Source organism: Alligator mississippiensis, chromosome 6 (genome assembly GCF_030867095.1).
Source record: "Alligator mississippiensis isolate rAllMis1 chromosome 6, rAllMis1, whole genome shotgun sequence".
Classification (NCBI taxonomy): Eukaryota; Metazoa; Chordata; order Crocodylia; family Alligatoridae; genus Alligator; species Alligator mississippiensis.
The window spans coordinates 19,785,503-19,810,948 of record NC_081829.1 but is presented as its reverse complement, the minus strand read 5'-3'; the positions used below and the strand labels follow the sequence as shown (position 1 = coordinate 19,810,948).

Sequence of the window (25,446 nt, the reverse complement as noted above, 5' to 3'; positions counted from 1 at the left end):
TCCCTCTCCCTACGAGGGCCTCAGTTTCCCCCCCCCCCCCCCCCCCCCCCGCCCCTTATCTGTGGGAGCTGCTCTCCAGGCTGCCTGGCAGCCACCTGCACATGGAGCCCCCTGAGACTGGAAGTCCTGCCCCCTAACCCCTGACCTTTGCCACCAGAAGTCCCTGGCCTTGGCCCCGGAAGTACTCCTTTCAGCAAGGGGTGTTACCATCCCACAACCAGAAAAATACCAGATGATGTTCTAAAAAGTGAACATCTAAAACATTCATTAATTTGATTTCAGAACATCTTTTTGTCCTGGTTTACATGCGTTTGTGTGGTGTACACAGAGGCGATTGTATAATAGCTTAAAAAGAAGTCTTACTCCTGTACGTTGTGAGGGGTGGGTGTAGGTTTGTGAGGGGCTGTAGGGTGTGGGAAGGGTGCGAGTGAGTCTGTGGAGGTGGATAGGTGTAGGGTGAGGGAGCCTGTTGGGTGTGTGGGTGGGTGTGGGGTTTGTGGGGGCTGTGTGGGGGGAGGGAGGCTGGGGTGTGTAAGGTGGGGGTCTGCATGTATGGTAGTGCGAGGGGGTGTGTGGGTGTATGTGTATGGTGGGGTGTGCACATGGGTCTTGCCCTATGGACCCCCCCGCCACACACACACACACACACACGAGGGTGGGTGTCTCACTGAAAAACCAGCCAGTGCCTTTACTCATGGTGGATTCTGTGGAGCAGAAAACTGCATACTTTTTTTAAAAATCAAACTGGGACAGTTTATTGAAGGATTGTTTCCACCCCCCACTCCTCTGTTTAGGAATTAGCAATACAGCAGGTCCCAAGGGGATGGAATTTCAACTTTACCTGGTAATTTCCTTTTCCCAGTTAAGACTGCACTAATCTATTTCTGAGCAGTCTTTTTGAATATTATAAAAGTTCTCCCAAAATAGAGGGACATAGAAAAATGCATCTTACTCAGCAGGCTGCAGTTATGTCATGGGTGACACTTTGCAGAAGAGCTGCTTATTCTCCATTGTATGCATGAGCAGTGCACGGTATGTTGCAAGCACCACAGACATCTGTAATGAATAATGAGCATTTTTATATTGTATAGTTGCAATGTCTGGCTTTAGAAAAATAAACTTCTTTTTTTTAACCTAAAGGGCTGTGATGGCCCTTTGTTAGAATGCTTGTTTTCTTGTATGTTAATAGTTCTTAATTACTCTAAACTGATTTTAACGGAGGCACTGTTTAGATGAGCGGTGTTCTGAGGTTGTGGCACTCTTAACTTCTACTGAAATCACTTGGGCACTTGGAGGCCTGGGTCTGTGTGGGTTCATCTGTGCTATCATTTTTTAAACAAACTGCTTTTCTAGTTGTACTGACAAGCTGTTCTGTTCCATCAAGTCATATTCCAACTTTGAGTAAAATCACTTAGATTAATGAGAACTTCCAGTATCTTCTCTAGTATCCCTGTATCTCTTATGCATTAATATCTGTAGCATAAAGCCAATACCTATATCATAGTGGGAGTGTTAACTTCATTATTCCTAATTCTTGGGAGACGGCAAATGCAACAGCCACTTGTGCCCTTTTTGATCAATTTTTGGGACACTGTTGGAAGAAAAACTATCAGTTTTGAAAGGCAACTTTTTGTTGTTGTTATTAAGGTACTGGCAGGTGGACTGGAAAGAGGAACTGAGAGAAGGGAAACTTAACAAAGTGAGAAGTTGCTACTGTGCTAGTAAACACAGAAAGTGGTGTGTGCAGGCTCGGCTCTGAAATAGATTTGTAAATCCAGATTAATTTTAGTGGCCTTGCTCCCATTTTATGCCAGTGTACCCAAGAACAGAATCCTGAATCACTTGGCTTTTTTCTCATTGACAGTATGCTAGTGTCAAGATAGTCCAGGGTGGGGAGGGTGAGTTTTTAGGTAGGTGTTTGTGTGGCGAGATAGAGATTGCATCTCTCTCTGTCTCACCTTTTTACTGCTGTGTTAATGAAATACCAATTAAACTAGAGTGAAATGAAACACGGACGCAGGATCTTTTTGTGAGTGCACATCTGTCAGCTTTAGAAAAAAATTCAGGCTACATTAGTAGGGGAGGAGTTCTGTCAGGCTCAAAATAAATTAAAGCTTCTGGTGAGAGTAGGGTCTGGGCTACCAGGATGTAGGCTAACACCTATCCTTGCTTATTTCAGCTGAATATGATAAACAGAGTAACTACACAAACTGGAGTTTGGCCTCACTGGGTGAATTCTTGTCTTCTTTTGGAAAGGGCTGGGAGGACTTTGTGCAAGACTTCATACCAATACATTCGGTAGCAAAGCATGTGTTAACACCGTGTTTTTGGATTGATTCAGTTAGTCCCTCACACCATTCTGCAGCAGGTTGGGCCTTCCCTGGACATCTCCCATTCAGGTACTGACCAGTGGTGATCTGTTTTTTCCTGTGCTAGCACGGTGTTGCCATATCTGGATTGCCTAAGCAGAATTATCTGACACCCCCCCACCCTTTAATCAAATAAGATGCATCACCTTAAGAAATCCTTGCCTTTTAGACCAGAGTATGCCTTTAAATGCTCTATGTCACATCTGTTGGCAATGCTCCTGCAGCTTCAAAACTATTGCTAAGATTTTTCAGCATATGTCACACAGTGGGAAGAACCTGGTGGTGTTTTGCATTATTTAACTGGCTTATTTAGAAAGCTCGGTTTACATTGTACATCTTGTGCTTCAAACAGTATCACATTAAGTAACACACCTCTGGAAAGGAAGTTGTGACCCTTGTGAAGTACTGAACTAGGCTCGATGAGAAATTCTTGGCAGAGAATCTTGACCTTTGATTTGAAATTTTAGTACAAGAGAGTTTGTGATAGGGAGTGTGCTGTTTAACAGTACAGGCATTCAAAGCCTGTCTCTAGGTATAGGCTTCTCTTAAGGTGTTTCTTGCTCTAGTACCAAGTATCTCGCAGGCTTATAAACCAGCTGAGAAGCCCATATTATCCTAACTTTGTCATTGGGAAACCTGAGGTAAAGACAAATCAAGCAACTTGCCTTAGGTGATTTGCTCCTAGAATGAAAAACAAACATAAGGTCTTTACCTTTCCTGCTTTGGCTTCTCTCCTTGTTGTGTAAGGAATGCTAAAGTACTTGTGCAAGTGTACTACTAGCACAAAGAGCCAACACATTTGGACATATGCACTTGAACTGGCTACATCTACAGTGAGGCTCTGGCATGCCCATCTCTGGGGACACTATTGTGAACTTTATAGCATATATCCTCATTTTCTCATGCTCACCTTCATTGGTGGTGTTTTATACATTTATTTTGATGGTGCGATTGAGAATCACTGTAACAAAGACCACCTATGTATGCAAACATCTTTCAATGATTATGAATTAATATAAATACAAATATTTTTCAGATCTGTAATATTACTCCTTTTTGTTATACTAGTTTTTCCCCTCTTTCCCATATAATGCTGGCAATTGTAAAGAATAAAACTTTGTGTTTCTGCGCATCAGCCATGTCCATATGACTATCAGTTCTCTTAATTTTCCATCACTGATCTCGCTAAAAGTCCATAATAAGGATGGAAGCATGAATATAAATAACTGCTGACATTTAACCACTGTTTTGTCTATCCTGTTGACTGTATTGGTGAAATCCCGCCTTTCATCATCTATGTGCATGGCAAAATTCCTGCTGACTTCAGTAAAGCCCGGGTTTTATCTCCTGGCTGTTAAAATGCTGGCAGTTGCTGGCATGCTGTCCACAGTCACAATAGCATTGTTGCTACTAGTGATGTACTGTAATTGCAAATACAGGCACAGATAAAACTGTGTATATAGCATGGGCAGTGGAAGGTCCTGCCCTGCTAGTGTGCCTGAGGGTTTGCACAGAATGTTAAGCTAGGTGTAACCAGTCTTTTGTTTTTAGTGTGAAGGAGGAGTGAACAAACTAATCCTCAACACTAACTGGACAGAATCCAGTGTAGAACTACCTCAGGAGAAATCAGGGGTAAAACTACATGAATATAGGTTGTCAGCTTAGATATTGTCTGTCTCTTTCCAGGGTAGTGTTGGAGTGATGTTGTAGTCATGACGGTCCAGTAATTATGCAAGAGGCAAGGATTTCTTAAGGTGATATCTTTTATTTGACTAACTGTATGGTTGGGATAGTTGGACAAGTTTTCCAACTCAAGGCATTACTGTTACCTACTAGTGCCTCCTGCAGTAGCTACTCTGGCATAGCAGACAGACAAGCAGCTTTGAGAGGTGTGGATGTGGGCTTGATTCTTCTTCTCAGGCACTGAATCTGAATCTGGGTTTCACACTTTCAGGATGAGTATTCCAACCACTTATCTGTTGGACAAAAATGAAGCACTATTATGACAATGATTGCTTGATTTGGGAAAGAAAAGTCTTAGGAGTATGGAGAAATGTATACTTGTATTTGCTTCAGAAGGAGATGTGGCTGCTGCTTGGACCATATGCACGAGGCTGTAGTGATGCAAGTACAGCAAAATCATTCATATCCTAATTCTCCCAGGGTGAAAGTTGAGGTGCTTTAGTTCGCTGCATGACCCTGTAGTGATACAAGACATAGGAGTTATGGCTTAACAGCTGGTGCATTCTCCTGAGTAGCAGCTGTCCTTCCTCTTCTAAAGGCATTAATACCCTTAGGCACCTACAGGTTTCCCTTGCCAACCATGGTTTTGCCGACCATGGTTTCGAGTATCCACGCTTCAGAGAAGGTGGTGGGGTACAAATGGAAAATATACCCCCCTGCCCTGCTTGTGCCTCTCATTTAGCCCCTGCTTCCTCAGCCCTGCCAGTTTTGCCAACCACAGTTTTTGGTTTTTTTTTAACCATGGGAACTTTCAGGAACCTAACCCGCATGGTTGAGGGAAACCTGTATTTCTGGGAGAGGCATTAGGGCTGTGAGTCCTGAATGGAGAGGCCATTGCCTGCAGCCTAGAGCAAGATGCTTGAATGCATGTCTGCACAGTGAACTGCGCTGGAGCCCTCAAATACTCCATGCTGCTCCATGCAGGTGAATTCCTGAACAGGAAGCAACATAGCTGTGTTTGTGTAGCCCTGACCCCACAATAATAGAGGTGGAGGGGGGGAATCAGTGCTAACTGGTCTCTTTACCATGTGAATGCAGTTACATTGGTCCTTGCTCAGGTGAAACAGTGCAATGTAGTTGAAAGGTACCACTGTTTCACCTGTTAGGTTTGTGGTATAGGCATCTTGAGTTCCAGTGAAGGGGAGCCTTGTCCCTTCCTCAGCACATCCTTTTGGCTCCCTTGTGCTGCTGCTTGCTGGTTGTGCACTCTGTTTTACAGTGCCAAATTCTCCCTGTGCAGTATACAAATATGAAAGAGGCAAACAAATGCAATTAAAACAAAAAAACCCCGCAAAACAACCTCCCTGCCCTGGCAACCCTAACAAAGTCTTTAATCAAGCCACTGGTATACCATGGGTCTCCAGTACCCGGGGGCCCAGTGCTTCCATTTGTGCCCCCCACCCCCAGCCAAGTAGGGGGCCGGGGTCCCCAGTGGCTGATTGCTGAGCCTGGAAACGCCAGTGGTGAAACTGGAAGTGCCAGACTGAGTACCTCTGGAGGGTCTGGGTGGTACGACCCCCGCCTCCCCAGGCTTGCACCCAGGGATATGACCCTCCCCTGCCCCCCCCCCCCCCCCCCATTGGTATGCCACTGAATCAAACCCATTACTCCTCCATGAATGCAAGCACTCATGGGTCTGGCATGGCTGCCACACAGGCATGTAGCATGTCCGCAGGTGGCAACAGTCACTGCTGGAGGATTGTTCAGGACATGGTTTCTGCCTGCCTAATGGCTGGTGGGGTGGGGACCATTGTGGTCTGATGAAACTACAACTCACAATTACCAACTCATGATTTCTGGCATTTTTCTGGGACCACTGGACAATTCCACTTGTGGATTAAATTGCAGGGCAACAGGGAGAGCCCAAGGATGCTCTCTATCTGCTGGTTCAAGGCAAACATGAGGTGATCCATGGCCTTTTGCTTGACCCTCTCACTCATTGAGCATCTCATGTGTGCACTCAGCAATGGCCTGTAGCATTCCTCAGCCTCTGCATGCCCCCTGAGAAGTCACAAAGTGGTGCACTGCAGCTCCTTTTTCCCATGGCTCTTCCTCTCTCCATTGTCTTGCCTCTGCAACACAGGAGCAGCTAGCCTCCATCATGGACATGCTGATTTCTATCTTTATGCAGGAGTGAGTCTTGGTCTGCCTTGAAGCTTCTAGGTGCCAGTTTCTCTCTGTGTCCTTGGCCCATTACCTGGTCCCAAGGTACCATTGCCACTGTTTCTAGGTGTTCAACCTGAAAGTAGAGGAGGATGAAGAAAGTTCACTCTTTCCTCACTGTTGCCCTGATAACATGAAGAAGAACTCCCTTAAAGTTGCAAGTTGCAACACCAGCTAGCCAGCAGGCAGGCTTATTTGTCCTGTAGATGATAGACTCTCAACCTGATAAATTCACTTCCTCCTGCCCCTCATGTTCCCTAGGGATCTGGAGAGGTGGGGGCATGACTGGGCAGCCATAGGGCAAACATCCATGGTGTACAGCAAGGGCCAGTTGGGTACAGCCAGGGTCTCTAACTCCCACAGGGGCCATGAAACCCAGCAGGCCAGTTGAGAGGGTTGGGGGGCAGTTTAAGAATGGTCTGTGGCTTTGACTCCCTAATGCTCCATATCTATAACTGCAGGAAACTGGTACCCTGGCTGATGCCAACCTGATCCATCTGAGCCCACAGTGGAGGTAGCACATGTTCATTGCTGCACAAAGTAGTCCACTGGTCTTTGCTTGCTTCTTACTATAAGAGATGATGGTTTCTGACTTAGACTTGTGGAGAGGGTGAGGCAACTCACCGCTGTGTTTTTTCTCTTCATGTTGGAGACTACCTAACTGTACCTCACTATCATCCATGACCGCCTTACACACTTCAACTGGGATGCCATAGGGGGCATGATCAATCTTTTCTGTAGCTTGACTGTCAGCCAGTAAATAGCAGAAGCTGCAGAGAGGTGGCTGCTGCACTGCTGAAAATGTACAGCTTGAGAATGCAAAGGGAGCAAGCATACTTCTGCCTTGAGGGGATTGGCAGATCACTGCTGTGAAGAGCCCACAACTATATAAGCTGTTTGTAGCATGCTGAAAGATTGTGGTGGGGGGTCTGAAAACCTTTCAGGGGCAGGGGGATCTGCTCCACCCACCCCAGATGGACTTGGGGCACCCAGCTCACCCTGTGACCTGTCCACTCCCACTGTGAAATTGGTCTTGGACCATATGAGCCAAATGTAGTAGGATGGGTGGTTCCAGGGAGCTTGTCAGGTGAATTTTAGGGGCTAGCACCAGTGGTTATCGGAGTCTGGGACAGTACAACCAATGCTGTGTCCAGTTACAGGGGAACCTGAACTGCCATGGTGGTCTGCACAGATTGACCAAGCAGCAGACCCAGTGATTTAAAAGCTGCTTGTTTTCTCATTTCCTTGCTTCCTTGCAATGCTCTGCCTGTAATAAAGTGCCTTTACCTATCCCTGGTAAGTTGTGTGCATGGGAGTGAAAGCTATTGCTGCCAGCTTCTCGGGGTGAGAGCCAAGGCAAAAAGTGGAAGGGGTGATGCCTTGTGGTAATACTTCGTTGTCTTAACATCTGGGCACGAACCCAGGAGTATTGCAGGACAACCATTCAGATGTCTGGCACAAATGTACTGGACAAAGATAAAAAGGATAACTGCTTCTTAACTTACAAACCTTTTCTTCTGGTGATTTATGCCACAACAAATAGCAAGGATGTCTGAATGGTTATGCTTTGTCCTGCAAGAGCGCATCTGCACCTGTGACGAGGGCAGTTTCTGTTTTGTAGCTAAAGAGTTTAGATTCTGTAGACTTGTGGATTCTGTGACTGGTCAGATACTGGGAAGCTGGATAAAGCAGTGCAAGGCATTGATTTGCAAAAGTCCTTTTGTCAAGATGTAGCCCCAACTTCTTTCCCATTGGGTTACTTTTCTGCCAATCTTGCCTGTATCTAGTTGGTTTGTGTTTTAATATAGATAGCAATTGGTTATCTCCCATAAATTTACACTTTTATTCTTACTGTAGAGCCAGTTGTGTATCAGTCTGCGACTGAAGTACTAGCTCCTGCCCTGAGTTTTGGGGACATATCCCCCATAAGTCTTTCAGTTTGGAGGCATTAGATAATCCCATCACTTTAGGCACTAAACCCAACACTTTAACTGCCCTATCTCTGTAACATGTCTTTATTTTGTTGGTATTGCTTGAGTAATGTTGTATTTTGTGAAATATACACAACTACAACATCCAAAAAATATGAGGGGGAGAGGGTTTTTGGGGGGTGATATCTATTGTTCCAATAAACAATCTTAGACAAGTTTTTGGTTAAAGTACCCTTCCTCAAGTCCTTCCCCCCCCCCCCCCCTTAGCACAGTGGTTTGCAGCTGCTAGAGGGAGGGATCATTTTGTGTGTTCCTTGAAGATCTAAGATAATTATTTGCTAGTTTTAACTCAAAGAATCCCATCTCCTGCAATCCTAGAAACATGATGTGCTTGTGTCAGAAGCTGGGCACTTCATAATTTTCTCCCTTTATAATAACTTTCATTCCCTTCAGTATATCAGTAAATTTCATCAGCCTGCAAATCCCAGGAGCCTGCTTAGGTATGGGTGCTGCATTGTCCCCCTATTCAGCTCTCAGTGCAAGTAGCATGGGAGAATTTACTGTGCTTATTTCCACTAGCAACTTGACTTTAGTCTTCATTTTTTGCATTCTTGAGGAAAGTACCTTTCATTCCTGGCTTATTTATTGCCATTTGGAGTCCTTGTTTCACTCTGTTATCTCTTCTCTGGCACTTGTTGTTTGATAAATCTTGCATGTATGTCTTTTCTCTAGTGAAGGAAATGCTCTGTTTTAAATCTTTGCTTTTCCATCCATCTGAGAGGAATGCAGGCAGAAAGAGGATGGACATCTGTTCTTTCCATATGCATGACATCTAGATAATATGCCTGGCTGACCTTCAGTGCTTTGATAATCTTTTATATTATGTTGTCCTAGGATTCTTGGGAACACAGTATGGGCCAAAATTTAACCAGATGTAAATAGGGGAAGTCTGTTGAAGTCAATTTGGTCCCAATAGGCAGGCAAATAGTACAGGGGTGCAGAGGCGGGAGACTTGGGTTGTATTTGTATCTCTGCCACTGCTTTATAGTGTGAAGTTGGACAAGCCACTCTTTGTGCCTTGCTTTCCCAATCTGTACAAGAGGAAGGAAAATCATCAACTCTGTGATGACCACAGGGGCATCTCCGTCCTCTTAACTGCTGGTAAGATACTCAACCAGCTTACCAACCATCTAAGTGACCTACTGCCTGAGAACCAATGTGGCTTCAGAAAAGGACATGGAAACGCCAACCATGGTGTTTGCATCCTGGCAGCTTCAAGAAAAGTGCCAGGAACAAGAGGTCAGCCTTCTCACATTCATCAGCCTAACCAAAGCCTTCAACACAGTGAACCACGAAGGCCTATGGGAAATCACGAAGAAGTACAGATGCTCCGGAAAATTAATCAGTATGGTTCAATAGCTCCATGATGGCATGCATCCTTGTGAGTGGTGAATGCTCTGACCCCTTTCTGGTCACAAATGGCATCAAGCATGGCTGTGTGCTCGCACCTACCCTCTTCAGCATGGTATTCTCTGCCATGCTGTCAGATGCCTTCCAAGACTGACTTTGGTATGGGGATCAGGTACTGTTTTGACAGACATCTTCAACCTGCGCAGGCTCCAAGCAAGCCCCGAAGTCCAGACAGCTGCACTTCACGACTTCCTTTTCTCTGACGACTGTGCATTACGTGCAGGCTCACAGGTTGACCTGCAATGGTCCATGGACCTATTCTTGTTAGCCTGTGACAACTTCGGACTCGCTATTAACACGAAGACCAAAGTGATGTTTCAACCTAAGCCTGGCACAATACCCCAGGAACCACACATCTTAGTTAAAGGCCAACAACTGTTGATGGTTGACAAGTTTTTATATCTAGGTAGCATGCTCTCCCATGCTGTCCACATTGACAACAAAGTCAACACGAGACTAGCAGGAGCTAGCATGGCCTTCAGCAGACTCCATAAGTCAGTCTGGGACTGCAGGGGCATCAGAATGTCGATGAAACTGAAGGTTTACAAAGCTGTCATCCTTCCAACCCTTCTTTACACCTGCAAAACCTGGACTGTCTACCAGCGTCACGTCAAGAAACTCAACCACTTCAACCTGTGCTGCCTGTGAAAGATACTAAAGATCATCCCTCCCTGTTTCTTTCCCATTTCTTTTCTCTCTTCGCCCCCCCTCCTCCCCGAATCTGGATGCAGTAGTCTTTGCCCACGAAGGACGAACAATATAGAACATCTACCTAATCTTCATTTTCAGCTGCTATGGAATTAAAAAAACAAAGGAACTCTAAATATTATGGCAACACTTTTATATTACTGTATCGAATATAGCCCCTGTTGCGTTAATTCCTCTTTAATGCCTTTAAAAAACAAACAAACCAAGTGATTATGTTCAATTGCAACAGGTTAGGTTCAAGCTAAACATTCAGTGATCCTAAGTATTTCCAAAAGCTTTTGGTTTAATACAAATGTACTTGCCTAATAACAAGTACTGTTAATTACTCCTGCTTTTCAGATCAGCATTGCTAATTTGTTTCTCTGGCTCTCTTGCTTTTCTGTCTGTAATGCTCATAATACTTTGGTAGTTGCAGTTAAAGTTAATGACAAAAGGAGATGTGTGTGTTCAGTTCCCAGTAAAAAAGGATTTGAGTCTCTGTTTTGAGAGTGGTTTCAGAGTCTGCCCCACTAAAGATAATGTTGACACAGCTTTACAGCATTCCTGTATGTGATTTCCTTTTTCAAGATACTTCTTTTTCATACTGATGTCTATGAATACAAATGCCTAGAGAAGTTACATAGCTGGCTGCTTATAAATGAATTTGTGGATTCTTATTTTTTTGTCTTTATGGCTATAAAAGGTATTGGGTAAAGCTGACTGATATTTTGTTAGTCGCTTCTTTTTACAGATTAAAACCATTTTTTTTTTTTTTTTTTCTCGTAGAAGATTCTTTCATATTTGGGGTCAGTATTGTTTTCAAGTAGGTTATGGTTCCCAGTGGGGAAAAAAATGGAAACTTAAATTTCTGTAAAAACACTGCAAGTTCGATAAAGATTTTCAAAACTGTCTACTCAAAATCCTGATTGATTTTAGAGATCAGATCTTTATTCTCTAAGAAATGCAGTGATCCACAACTTGTCCTAGGATGCAATTAATTGAATTCAGTGTATATATAACCATTTCTCTTCGTAATTCTGAAGTCCCCTATGTTCCATCATTTTCTGGATGTGAATTTTGAATTTCGCTATAGACAGAGGTGATAGCACTCCTGTTCAAAGTTGCATGACACTACATTTATACTTAAGAATTTTGGACTAGGGTGGTCAACCTCCAGCAAACCGGTCTTGTAGAGCCATGGCATTTGACCTTAAGGACTCCACAAATCAGGAAACTTGAGGGTGGGGGAGTGGCAGCAACTAATACTGCCACCCCTCCCCTGCTGCCAAATGTCCAAGCCCTGTGCAGTGGGTTGGAGATGGCCCATGTTCCCTTTCCCCTCCCTCTGCATAACCAGCTCAGGGCTAGGCTATATACCCCCTTTTGCCAAACAGTTGGATCCTGCCTCATCCATGTGGCTGGATGGGGTCCTGTTGCCACTACCCCAGGCACCAGGTTGGGACCACTGGCTGGATCTGGCCTATGGATGGACTAGACTCTGCCAGTCTGGCCTGCCAGCTAAAAAAGGCTGCAGGGGACAGGGCAAGGAAAAAGGGTCTTAAAGTGCAGTGGGGAAAGTTCAGGTTGGGCATTAGGAAGATTAGGGGCACACCGATAAAGATTTTTTTGGCCAATACTGATAGATGATTATTAACCAGCCATATCGGCTGATACCAATCCGATAGCCAATATGCAGCCTGGCAGATTGAAGAGCAACTCCCTACTGATAATAAGTCTGTAGGGGGAAGGAGTGTCAGAAAGGGAAGGGGCATGTGGGGGGGTGCAGATTGAGGTCCCCACAGTGAGGGAGTAGGGCAGGGCAGGGGCAAGAGCTGTCCAGCTGGGGTAGTGAGTGCAACCCCAGGAGTGGGACAGCCCCATGGGAAGCTCACCTGGGAGGTGGTGGGAGGGGGTTGGCTCCCTGCTACTGCGTGCTCCCCTGGGGGAGGCTTGGGGGGCATGTGCCCCCTAGACTTGTGTACAGGGTGAGGGTGGATTGCCTAGTGCAGGCTAAGGGCCAGGGTACGTGCTGGCCTGTTCCCAGCAGGGGGGCTGGGCTAGGGCTGCACTTGGGGTGGGTACGGGTGGTGGTGGTGGCACTGTGAGGGGTGGTACAGGGCGAGCTACAACCTCCTCAAAATTTGCTGTATCCACCCCTCCCAGCACTGCCACTGAGTGCAGCCCCGGCCCAGCCTCCCTGTCAGGAAGAGGCTGGCACTGCCCCCGAGCCTGCAGCGGGCAGCCTGCCCTTGCCTTGCCCACAAATCTGGGGGACCCATGCCTCCCCTGTGGGTACACACAGCAGCGGGGAGCCATCCCCCCCCTCCCAGCACCCTCCGGATGAGTTGCCCACGGCTCTGTTCTGCTCCTGGGGTTGCACTCACCGCTTTGGCTGGACAGTGTCTGCCCCTGCCTTGCTCCCTCCCTCACTGTGGGGGCCTCAATCTGCCCCTCCCCCATGCTCCCCACCACAGACTTATCAGCCGGACACTGCTCTCCAAGCTGCCAGGCTACATTCCTGGCTGTATGAATGCTGCAGCTGCACACATGCATGCAGCATGTATCGCTGACATTATCGGTCAAAAAAAAGCTGATTGCTAATATTGTTAATTTTCCTTTTATTGGTACCGATCTGATATTGACCGATATCTCGGTGCACCTCTGTAGGAAGAACTTTCTCACTGAGGGTGGCTGAGCATTGGAACAGGTTATCCAGAGTGGTTGTGAAATTTCTATCCCTGAAAATTTTCAAGAGCAAGTTAGACTGACACTTTCTTTGCTGCTTTAGTCAAGGATGATCCTGCTTTGAGCAAGAGGTTGGACTAGATCAGGGGGCATCCCAAGGAAAGTGGGTAGGAAGAGAGTGCTTGGGCTCTGGCCTGGTGCCTTCCCTTCCCTCCCCCACTGTCCTTCCCTGTGGAGGGGGGCTTGGTGGGGAAAGCGGGTGGCAAGAGGGTGCAGGGTAGGAAGAGGGTGGGTGGGAAGAAGGCAATTATTTTGGCTAGAGGGCCCCTTAGGGAGTTTTAGTGACCTGGAGTATCACAGAAATTAAGGGCTGGAAGGGACCTCGAAAGATTGAGTCCAACCCTCACCCAACCCCCTCCCCCCCCCCCCCCCCAACAGCTCACCAAAACTCTCTAACTGGTCCCCACATGCAGCCAGGAGGTTGGGATGGGACTGTGGGTGGATGGGGTGTAGCATCTGGGAGTGGGATGGGCAGATGGGCCAGGTTTGGGAGCAGGATCATGGGGTAGTGACAGTGTGGGGCCAGTTCTGCAGGCAGGGGCAGGCAGCAAGTGGATTGCAGGTCTGCCCCAGGCCTCGGCCCCGTGCTATCACTACCCAGTGATCCTGAAATCTGTATGGAGACTGGCCAGGACCCGTGTGTGCAGGGTGCACAGCTGGGCTCATGGGATGGGGTTGTGGGTGGGTGGGGATTCATGTTTGGGAGTAAAACAGTCAGGTGGAGCCAGCGATTGGGATTTTGGAGTGGAGACAGTGTGGAATTGGGGCCTGAGGCAGAGCCCTGATCCATTCCCCACACACCTGCAGAACTGGTGCCACAGCCAGGTGCGACCAAGGAACCCACTATGGGCCAGATGAAATGCCTCAGTGGGCTGGATTTGGCCCACAGACTATATGTTGCCCACCCCTGGACTAGATCTCCTGTGGTCCTTTCCAGCTCTATTAATTTAGGTTTCTATGACACTTTCCATCATGTAACCTCACTGTCAGTTGCTTAGAACTTTGCCAGACTTCACCCGTTTGGCTGAAGTTTCTATGCAAGATGTCTGTCTGAAGCCAAATCTCACTTTTTTTTTTTTTTTTTCTGTCAACCTACACTTTTGTTGTTTTTCAGCCAAAGCAGCGCACCTATTGCTGGGAACAAAGCTTAGGAAAAAATTTATGTGGATTTTCATAGATTTCATAGACATTAGGGCTGGAAGGGACCTCGGAAGATCATCGAGTCCAGCCCCCCGCCCAAAGGGCAGGACATCAGCTGGGGTCATAGGATCCCAGCAAGATAAGCATCCAGTTTCATCTTGAAGGTGTTCAATGAAGGCGCTTGAACAACCTCCGGCGGCAGGCTGTTCCAGACCTTGGGGGCTCGGACAGTAAAGAAATTCTTCCTTATGTCCAGCCTGAAACGATCTTGTAGTAGTTTGTGACCATTCGACCTCGTCATCCCTTGGGGCGCTCTGGTGAACAAACGTTCCCCTAGATGCTGGTGATCACCCCTGATAAACTTGTAGGTGGCCATCGGATCACCCCTGAGCCTGCGCTTTTCCAGGCTAAAGAGCCCCAGGGCTCTCAGCCTGTCATCGTAGGGTCTGCTTCCCTGACCCCTGATCATGCGCGTGGCTCTTCTCTGGACTCTCTCAAGCTTCTCCACATCCTTTTTGAATTGTGGAGCCCAAAACTGGACGCAGTACTCCAGCTGCAGCCTCACTAAGGCCGAGTACAGGGGGAGAATGACGTCCCGGGATTTGCTTGAGAAGCATCTATGGATGCAAGCCAGCATTTTGGTCGCTTTACTAGCCGCAGCATCGCATTGCAGGCTCATGTTCATCTTGTGGTCAATGATGACCCCCAAGTCTCTTTCTTCCATAGTGCTAACCAACATAGCACTGCCGAGCCTATAAGGATGCTGCGGGTTTTTTTTCCCCAAGGTGGAGAACCTTGCATTTATCGGCGTTGGACACCATCAGATTCTCATCTGCCCACTTGCTGAGCCTGTCCAGGTCAGCCTGGATCACCCGCCTGTCTTCTAGCGTGGATGCTTTGCCCCAAAGTTTGGTGTCATCGGCGAACTTGGCCAGTCCGCTTCTGACTCCAGTGTCCACATCGTTAATGAAGATGTTGAACAGTATGGGTCCAAGGACAGAGCCCTGGGGGACCCCACTGGTCACCGGACACCACGATGAGTGACTTCCATCAATTACTACCCTCTGGGTCCGACCCCGGAGCCAGTTTTCCAGCCAGTGGATCATGGGGGACCCAAGGCGACAATTGGCCAGTTTCTCCAAGAGACGATCGTGGGACACCAGATCGAAGGCTTTTTTGAAGTCAAGATATATGACATCAATCTCATCTCCCTTGTCCAGGTGATAGGTCACCTGGTCGTAGAAGGAAATGAGATTGGTCAAGCAAGACCTACCCGCAACAAACCCGTGCTGGCTATCCCTTAAGATGTTGGCGTCAGCCAGTCCATTAAGGATGGCCTCCTTAATAAACTTTTCTAAGATCTTCCCCGGGATAGAAGTCAGGCTGATGGGCCTATAGTTAGCCGGATCCACTTTCCTCCCTTTCTTGAAGATCGGCACCACGTTGGCCTTCTTCCAGTCTTCGGGCACTACACCAGAGCGCCAAGAGTTTTCAAAGATCCGCGCTAGAGGCTGGGCTATGATGCTCGCCAGCTCCTTGAGTACCCTGGGGTGAAGATTGTCAGGGCCGGCTGACTTGAAGGTATCCAGCTTCTCAAGATGTTCCTTCACAAAGTCAGCATTAATGGAGGGCAGGGGATCACCCTCACCCGGACTTCCCGGCCCTGTAGCAGGCACGGGCATCCCATGGGGCTGATGAAAGACCGACGCAAAGTACCTATTTAATAGGTTGGCTTTTTCCTGGGCGTCAGTTGTCAGTTGCCCCATCTGGTTCAGCAGGGGTCCAACGTTGCCCCTGCTTTTCCTCCGGCTCCCCACATATCGGAAAAAGGACTTTTTATTGTCCTTGATGCTCAAAGCTAGCTGGAGTTCAGTTGCAGCCTTGGCTTTCCTGGTCTGCTCCCTACAGGACTGGACCAGTGCAGAATAATCCTCCTTGGAGGTGACTCCCATCCTCCATCCTTTGTAGGCCTTTCTTTTTAGCCTCAGGAGGTCTGCTAGGTCCCTGGAGAGCCAGGGGGGCTGCTGTGCCCTCTTGCTGCCTTTCCTCCGAGATGGAATAGACTTAGTTTGTGCATTGAGGATCGCTCCCTTGAGGAGCAACCACTCTTCTTGAACTCCCCTCTCCCTGCGGTCACAGTCCCTTAGGGCCTCACTGACAAGCCTCCTGAGCTTGTCAAAGTCGGCTTTCCTGAAGTCAAGGACTTGCGTGTTGCTGACTGACTTGCCAGCTTTTCGGCGGATGGTGAAGGTGATCAGCTCGTGGTCGCTGTCACCCAGCTTCCCATCGATCACTAGGTCGCCGACTAGGTCCTCCCCAGTAGCCAGCACCAGGTCGAGCAGCGCTTTGCCTCTCGTTGGCCCATAGACTTCTTGAGTCAGGTAGAGGTCATCCACGCACGAGAGGAAGCTCTGCGACCGCTCAGATTTTGCTGAGCGATCCTCCCACGAGATGTCTGGGTTATTGAAGTCACCCATGACAACCATGGTCCTGGAGCAAGCTGCCTCAGCCAGTTCCTGGGCAAACTCCTGGTCTAGCTCAGGACTTTGGGTGGGAGGTCTGTAATAGACTCCCACCATTGTGTCCCCTGTGCCGTGTTCCCCACGGATTTTAACCCAGAGGGTCTCCAGCCGTCCACCCTGGTCGCCAATATCGGCTTGCAGGGACGCGTAGCTTTCCTTAACATGGAGAGCTACACCCCCGCCCCTTTTCTCTACACGATCCCTCCTGTACAGGGTATAGCCATCTATCCCCGTGGTCCAGTCATGGGTGGAGTCCCACCAGGTCTCCGTGATCCCTATGACATCGTAATTGTTTGCACTGAGCAGGATGATGAGCTCCTCCTGCTTATTCCCCAAGCTCCTGGCATTTGTGTACAGGCAGGCAAGTGCCCCCTGGGGGGCTCCTTCCTTGCCCACAGATTTTACCAGGGCTGGGGCTGGGGCGGGCTCCCTTGAGTGCCATGATCCGCTGGCTTTGCAAGGATTGTTCAGTGGGCCAGCAGTGGCGGTAGTCCCCCCGTCCCCCAGCGGGCTTAGTTTAAAGCCCGGTGGAGCAGGTCAGCCAGTCTGGCTGAGAAGAGCCTCCTCCCTAGGGGAGAGAGGTGAAGACCATCTCTTCCCAGCAGCTCGCTGCCCCTCTCGCCAAAGAGCGGGCTGTGGTCATGAAAGCCAAAGCTTTCCTGACGACACCAGCGCCGCAGTCTTTGGTTGACCCCATAGATCCTCCTGTCCCTTCTCAGCCCATAGCCTGAGACTGGGAGGATCGACGAGAACACCACTTGTGCCCCCAGACCCTTTAGCCCCGCTCCCAAATCCCTGTAGCGCCTCATGACCTGGCTGGGAGTGCTCCGAGCCGTGTCATTGGTGCCCACATGAATAAGGAGCATGGGATAGCCGTCTGTGGGTTTGAGGAGCTTGGGGATCCTCTCTGCAATGTCCCGGATGCAGGCCCCTGGGAAGCAGCAGACTTGCCGGGCTAAGGGGTCAGGGTGGCAGATTGGCCCCTCCGTCCCCCTCAGGAGGGAGTCTCCCACAACAAACACCTTACGTTTTGTCTTGGGGAGAGCAGGGGCGGGAGTTGCAGTTGGGCCCATGTTGCCTGTGGGGGCCGGCAACTCAGCAGGCTCTGCTGGGGCAGCAAGAGGTGCATACCTGTGTTTTACCCATGTTAAAATTGTCAGCCTTTTCCTTAATAAGTACTTGGGCTCCTGTGCTTTGGAACAATTGATTCTGCTTGGCTGGGGAGATGGCCTGTATCCAGGGATGCGTTTTGGCAGTGCCTGTGAAGATCTACTCCAATTTGCCAGGATTCTTTTGTTTTGAAAAAAAAAAAAAAAAATCTCAATTCATGTATGCACAGCGGAGACTCCTTTTGATTTTTAGTAGCTAAAAAAAAATCTCTAAAGGTTCTGCCTTTGTGCATATTGCATCCTATCACAATACTTGTGATGTGTGCTGACCAGACTGTACCATGGGCCATCTCTGCAGAGAGACTCAGCCCTTCAGAGAAGCATGCTATACAGTCTTAATTCTGGTATTTCCTGTCTTTTAATGTAGATTATTTTAGTATATTGTGTGGTAGGCTTCAGAGCAACTATTGGATAACTCTTGCTGGGCTCAGGGTCTGAATTCACGCCAATAAACTGAAAAGATTTGATAACTTTTGATCCATGCAGTTCTGTTTCTTAATAATTTCCACACCCCGTTCCCAATTCCAAACCCAGCCATGGTTCCAAATCTCTTTTTTTATTATGTAGAGCTCTGGTATGAAGTATTACTCAGTACAACTCATTTTTTTTGGCAGGGGGGAAAAAAGCACCAAAATTTAATTGTACCTTATTTCTTTAGGTGCAAGGCCTGGCAATGGCACCAAATTTGCTCTGTACCCAGGACTCCTTCCTTTAAATGAGAGGACCAAACGAGACGGTGTGATGAACATGCCACTACATCAGATCTCTGTCATTCCAGCTCAGGATGTTACCTCTTCCAGAGTCTGCAGGAGCAAGACCAAAGACAAAGAGAGAGAAGAACTGGTGAGTTTCATTCAATTTTTGAAGGTGTTAGCTCATCTCATTGGTATCTGATTCACTAATTCAGCACAACTTTAGCATCAGAATGCCATGAATTTAATTAAGAGGATTCCTGAATTCAGGCCCCTTTTTTTACCTTTGTCATCATAGTTGTCATTTGTACAATCACCTGTGCAAGGCTAGAGTCAGCACAACAGCAAAATAGAAATTTCAAGCATTTGTTTTGCATGAGACTTGGAGACTGCTGCCAACTGTGTATTCTAGGTCTGATGCCATTATTAATGTGCTTGTAGTGTCATAGCCTCTATTAATGGTCACTTGTTGCTCATTTTGGAACAAAATGAGACATTGTGATTGTGTATGTAACTGAGTTCCGATTCCTTGTTGTATTTCACCTTTACATTTTTCCAGACTAAGCTTCTAATGGCAACTGGAAATGGTATTGTATTCTGCACTGAATATAATATCACAAAGGAGAGAAGTACACCTTCCACTTCCTTAAGAAGACTTTTACTTTTGTTCCTTATTTTTGTTGTTGTAAATTGAGACAATAAACTGAATATTTCAGCCCTTCTCTGTGTGCAGAAATACAGAGCACCAAACAGAGCAAGACTCATTGGATTCCAGACAACAAACTGTTTGACTGTTTTCTTTTCTAGCATATCATGTCAGTGCTTCTGTTCAGTCCCTGACTTCAAGCCAAAACTCATATTACACATTTATGTTCTAAAGTACAGCATGATATCTTGAGTTCTGTATTATTTGCCAATTTTGAAACATTTTAGAGGGGTTTTTAAGTTTTCACATTAGCTAAATAAATAGAATAAAAACACACAGAGAACAGTTCAATACAAATGGGCTTTATAGAAGGTTAGGATTAAATGTTCAATAACAGCCCAAATCTGGAGAGGTGTAAAATGGTATAAATTACAAATTGGGCATTGCTTAAGTGGCAAGAGTGAGTAGCAGGAAAAGCAGTTAAATTTAAAAAAAATGAATAACCTGAGAGTGTGAAACAAAGGTATAAGGCAAGAGAGCATATAGCCATTCAGGGACTTTTTTGTAGAAGAGAACTATCTCCCCTCTCCCACAGTCCTCCTCTCGCTCTCTCTAAGAGGGGAGAGGTCTGCTTCTTGCCCTGCACAGGAGTTACGCCAGTCTATGCAGGAGGTGGGGAATGAAAGGGACAAGGAGAGTAGTTCTTATAGGGTAAGGGGTTGTCTGTGGCAGCTGCCTTTTTTCGGCATGTGCCAGTGCCCGTTGACAGCCTGCTCCCTTCCCTGATAAGGGAGAATGCAGGCTGCCCTTCACTGGGCTCCTCTAAAAGTGGGAGTAGCTCTCTAGTACCTTCTGGCTGGGGAGGTCACCTATGTAGCTTCCCAGCCAGGGGCCTAGAATGCCTGTATGTCCCAGTTTTCCTAGAATGCCTGACCTAGTTTTCCAGTGCTAAGACTCTGTGAAATTCTTAGTGCTGCAAATGAATGCTTGACCATGTTGAAAAAAAGCAGCCCCTGTTATCCTGTTCTGCAGAAGAGAAGACTGAGGGGCAATTTAATAGCAGACTTCAACTACCTGAAGGGTGGTTCCAAAGAGGATGGAGCTAGATCCAGGGGTTGGCAATGTTTTTGTCAAAGACAACAGAGTGTCAAAAACACCTGCAGCCTTGACTTATAAGATGTTGGTGTGCCAGGGGTGGATGGCAGGGGAGCCATGAGGGGCCTAATCCTTGTGGCGGTGCAGGACAGGCCCCTTCCCCACCATCTGCCTCAAAACGCATGCCAAGCAAGATGCCTTTGCGTGCCACACTCTTGCACCCATGCCAGGGGTTGCCTACCCCTGAGCTAGACTGTTTTCAGTGGTGGCAGATGACAAGACAAGGAGGCAATGCTCTCAAATTGCACCAGGGAAGTTTAGGTTAGATAGTAGGAAGAACTTTCTCGGGGGGAAGTAAAGCACTGGAACAGGCAACCCAGAGTAGCTGTGGAATCTCCATCCTTGGAGGTTTTCAAGACCTGGCTAGACAGCCTTGGGTAGGATCTAGTTGGTGATGGTCCAGCTTTGAGCAGAGAGTTGGATTGGTGACCTCCTGAGGTCCCTTCCAACCCTATTTTTTGTTATGAATCTCTTCTACAACTTTGCTATACAAATTTCATCTGCTTAACTGTTGGGAAGTCAACACCAATAACTTATCCCATAGTTTATATTTGCAGTTCTTGAGTTTTTTGCCTACATACTTTTAAATATAAAGGAAAAAGAAGACTGTTTTTAAGCCTTGAGAGTTTTAGCTCTGCAAGTTTGTTTTTTATTTGGTGGTTTATTTTTTTGATAGATGATCCTAATCAAGGTTGACATGATTTATGCTGCTTTGAACCAGTTAGTCTAATCTACAGATCCATTCATAGCATCTGAAGAAGTAGACTGTTGTCTGTGAGAACTTGTGACTCTGAACTGGTTGGTTTCTAAGGCACCACCGTGCCATGACTTCTGCAGGGTTGGCTGGTGTAATTGTGTCTTTGGTCCCTGGGCCCAGGAAAGGAGCTAGTCTTCCATGATTTAAAGGAGCATATATGTGTAATGCCTCTCCTTAGGAGTGTCACTGAAGTCTCTTGCTTGCTACCTTTTTAGCATGTGGAGTTTCTTTCAGTTCTGCTTTAAGCAGGCATCCCCTCCATTACAGTATACTTTTGCCTTTTCACTCCTTCAGTCCTCCATAGAGAAATGTTTGATTCTGAGTAATACCACCAGCTCCAAGCTGGAAGATAAGAGTTTATCTTATTCCCTAAAAGTGCACTAACATATCCTCTTTAACTGGGGACATATGCATTAAGAGTCGGGTATAAATCCCAGCTACCTGCAGGATCTGTTTATCCTTGGGTCCCAGGAATGGAAGTCCCAAGCCCATTTCTAAACCTGTTTCCTACCGAAGGTGCTGTTGCTTTCAGCATTAAGAAAGCCTCTATTTATTTTCTTAATGGTAGTCAAAATGCTGATTGCTTTTTCTTCTGAGCTACTGGTGCATTTTGACATCCTGGGGCCCTTAAGAAGGAGTGGAGTATTGGAGTCAGGACTGGAGAAGACCAGTTTCTTTCAAGGTAAGGATTCTATGAATCCCTGCAGAATAAAAGGAAGATACTTTCAGGAGAGACAAGGACTCTGGAGTCATCTCAACTACCGTATAAAGGATTCATAGTTTCCAAATGGAAGCAACCATTCCTGTCTTGTATGAACATGGTGTTATCATTTCTATTGGCATGTTCACCAGTCTGCACTTTTGGGTTCCATGTAGTTGGCAACACTTTTTCCGGTGGAGGGGGGCAGAGGTGAGTCGGGCTTCAAAACCCCAATAGAGGATAGGCAGGCCTTAAAACCCAGCTGCCACTTCTCCCTGCTGCTCAACTCCAGCATGGTATGGTAAAAGCCCCCCTGTGCCAGAGCCTGTTCTGTTTGATTTGAAGTGTGGCATGTGCAGACCTCTTCCTCAGAGTACTACGTGCCAACTGTGGCATAGTGCAGGGAGAACTCCTGCAAGCTGTAGGTTACCACCCCCAATTTACTCGGGTAAACTTAGGGTTTATATGGTATGTGCAAGGCATACACATACCTGGTGTTTTGTTAATTCCTCACCAGGAAGTATTGTGAGGTGTAAACTGAACCTCAATGTGTTGGTAAGTGTTTACCATGAGTAGGATGTCAACTGAAGCTAAGAAATGAGAGCAAATGATCTGTACACCTCATTTACACTCTGTGGGGATACCTGGGTAGATAGTGCACAGATTTATGAAGGCTGGCTGAGTGCCTAAGATTATGGACCACTCAATAGTTACTCCTAGCAACTAGGCTGAGACCAAATCTTATCACTCTTGGAGCATGATGCAGCCTGTTTATACAGATCTGGGCTGTCCAACTTGAGTGGCCAGGGGCTTCATGCTGCATGTGCTCCCCTTCCCTTCCCCCTTGATGCTTCCTTGCAGCTGCACCATGCTGCACTGTGTGGTCTCCTCCTACCACATGATACCCGTATAGCCCTCTCCCACATGCTGTGCCATGCCATGAAGTGCCCTTCTCTACTACAGCTCCATGTGGTAGGCAACTCCCACTATACTGTACTGGGCCTGCTGAACCCCCTTGGCTGTAGGCTCCCTCAGCTCTGTGGTCTACAACACCCTGTTCCACTCCGGGGGCAAGAAGCAGAAGCTGGAGGAGAGATGTTGAGCCTGGAGACCCATGCAGCAGTAGCAGAAGAGTGATTGGAGGGAGCAGTGCCTCAACTGGGAGCCTGGGGGCTGCAAGCTAACCCTTCAGGGACCACATTTGGCCCACTAGTTGGATAGCCCTGTTCCAGGAGATTCCCACTTTACTAGGTCTGTGTTGCTTGCCACTGTGCTGCTGGAAGTGAACTACTTGCATCTGATAAGTATGGAATATAGCTTGAACTGAGGAAATAGAGGAGAATTCTTCCATGCAGAGCACAAATCATATTTCTTTATCTTGTAGCCAGGCCAGATATTAATGAAGTGTCTGGTAGTCAATTTGATAACTGTCTAGAAGCCAACCGAAGTGTCTGTATACCAGGGTAAATTCAATTCAAGAGGAACATGGCATCTGAACCAAACGGTTTACAAATGTGATTTAGTTAAAATATTAGGCAGAGATATATTGACAAGTGCATTCCCAAGGCATGCATTTTGTTGGTTTGAAATGGATTTGATCTGTTTTTTCAGCTTATTACTCAACTCTTGGAAGAACAAGGTGACAGATAGGGCTTACTATAAACTAGGATTTCCAGGTAACAGGTCAAAGTGTGTGTTGCGGGGGGGGCGGGTTTACACCTTTCTACTGACTTCTAGGAATTTGCAATATCAGATCAGACCAATGATCTGTCTTTTCCCAGCTTCCTTATACCTCCAACAGCCAAAAGATTAAGAAGCATCAGCCAAAGGTTTAAGAAACAATGAGGCAGACAATCCTGCATTATCATACTTACAAGGACAGCTTCTAAACTTCAGGTAACGTTTCTCTTATGCCCTGAAGCATGAGCATTTTCCCCCTCTTATTTTGGTATCTGTTATAATGCACTTGTGAGTTTCCTCATTTATCCTTATAAATGCAATGCAAGAAGAAGGTGGGATCTTGAATCAGAAATTTCAAATAAACTCGGCATCCTGTCTGGTGCTTCAGATCAAGATACAGCTTCATTACTCCAGCTCAATGTGGACTTCATTGTTATAAGGTGAATTTCATGAGCTGATGATATGGGATTAAGTTTCTTGGTAATGAAAAGCAGAAAGAAATCCTTACTTTCTTGTGCATCTTAACAGAAGAGTTTTTTTGGAATTGGGCAAATTGTAGTCCCTTGGTACAGGTAGCTGTATGTATAACGGTATGTGTGTGGAGATGTAGATATGTATGTGTTCCAGCGTGCTTCTGTTGAAGTTGGTAGTGAAACTCGTCTTACTGAATCCTTTTGAAAGGGTGGTGTCCTCCATTTCTACTATAAGCCCTTGGAAGTTAGCAAAGTGTAGTAAACAGTTTACTTTAGGTTTTGGCAGATTTGACTCATGATTTTCAAGATTTTAATTTAATTTAAAAGTGTATTCTACAATAATACAACTACTTTCCCTGTGAAAATCCAGGTCACAAACAGATTATTATTCTTACATTTAACTGACATGACCTATTAGGTTTAAAGGCTATTAATAACATCATTAGCTTCTTACTGAGGCTTCACTGGGAGCAGAATCTTACTAACCTGACTTGAGGAATGGTCACTGCTTTGGTCATAAGGTGAATTCAGCAATAGAGAGTATGTATCTTTTAATATTATCAGATATATTCAGTGCTGGGATTTGAATGGGAATTAAGAATTTCTGCTGGAAAGTTGGTACTTTTAAAAATTTTTATTTTAAGGTAGGTGGGAAGAACCTCCTCATTAGCTAAAATGGAGTGATTGTACCAGTATTCTTTAATCTATAAAATGCTGCCAGTCAAGGGATTTTCTAGAGCAACACTTGTTTTCTTGTTCAAAGATAGTTTGTCCATTACAAAAGTTTCAGTCCAATACATCTAGCTTTAAAGATCCATTTTATGACTTTTTTTTTAATTCTAGAAAGAAAAAAATCATGTTTTTCATATAATCTTTTACAAGCTTATTACCCTGGAAGCAGGAGTGGAGAAGAGGTGATATGGAAATCTGTTGTTTGAAGCTTTTCCTTAAGTTCATCTCAAGTGTATTACGTTTATACTTAATAGTATTTTAATGTTTTGATGCATTTGGCTTAAATTAAATCTGTAAGTAATTGCACAACATTAACATTCTGATCCTTCAAATCTCTTAAGTACCTAAGAGTTGAGTCTGACCAGTATTTGTATGGCAGATATCCAGGAAGAACCACAGTGCTGATAAACAGTGGTGATAGTTTGGGGTCAGTGGTACTTTTTCTTCAGTCATTGCAGTTCTAGGACCCAGACTGAGCAGTAATCGGTACTGAGCTGTTGGAGGTGCATCTTTCAGATGTTAAAACTAAACACAAGCAGCTACAGTCTTTAAAGATCTCGTGACACTTATGAGAATAGCAGAGGTGGGTGTTGGTCAAACTTGAAATTAAATAAGTACAACCAATCTGTTTAAACACCTCTTCCTGTTTTTGAAATGATAACTTCTTGTCCT

The 25,446-nt window shown here is 46.3% G+C and overlaps 1 protein-coding gene across 3 annotated transcripts in view; it reads left to right on the top strand.

Moving 5' to 3' along the window:
- Positions 1 to 25,446, top strand: part of MARCHF8 (membrane associated ring-CH-type finger 8) — a 181,183-nt gene that overhangs the window by 17,849 nt on the left and 137,888 nt on the right. For 2 of the 3 annotated variants that reach the window (XM_059729688.1, XM_059729689.1), the window contains exon 2: positions 18,598 to 18,782. In XM_059729688.1, the coding sequence (XP_059585671.1) occupies positions 18,681 to 18,782 (102 nt within the window). In that variant the 5' untranslated portion in view covers positions 18,598 to 18,680. Of the gene's footprint in view, positions 1 to 18,597; positions 18,783 to 25,446 lie in introns of those variants that run through there. The other variant, XM_019499451.2, reaches the window with a different exon arrangement.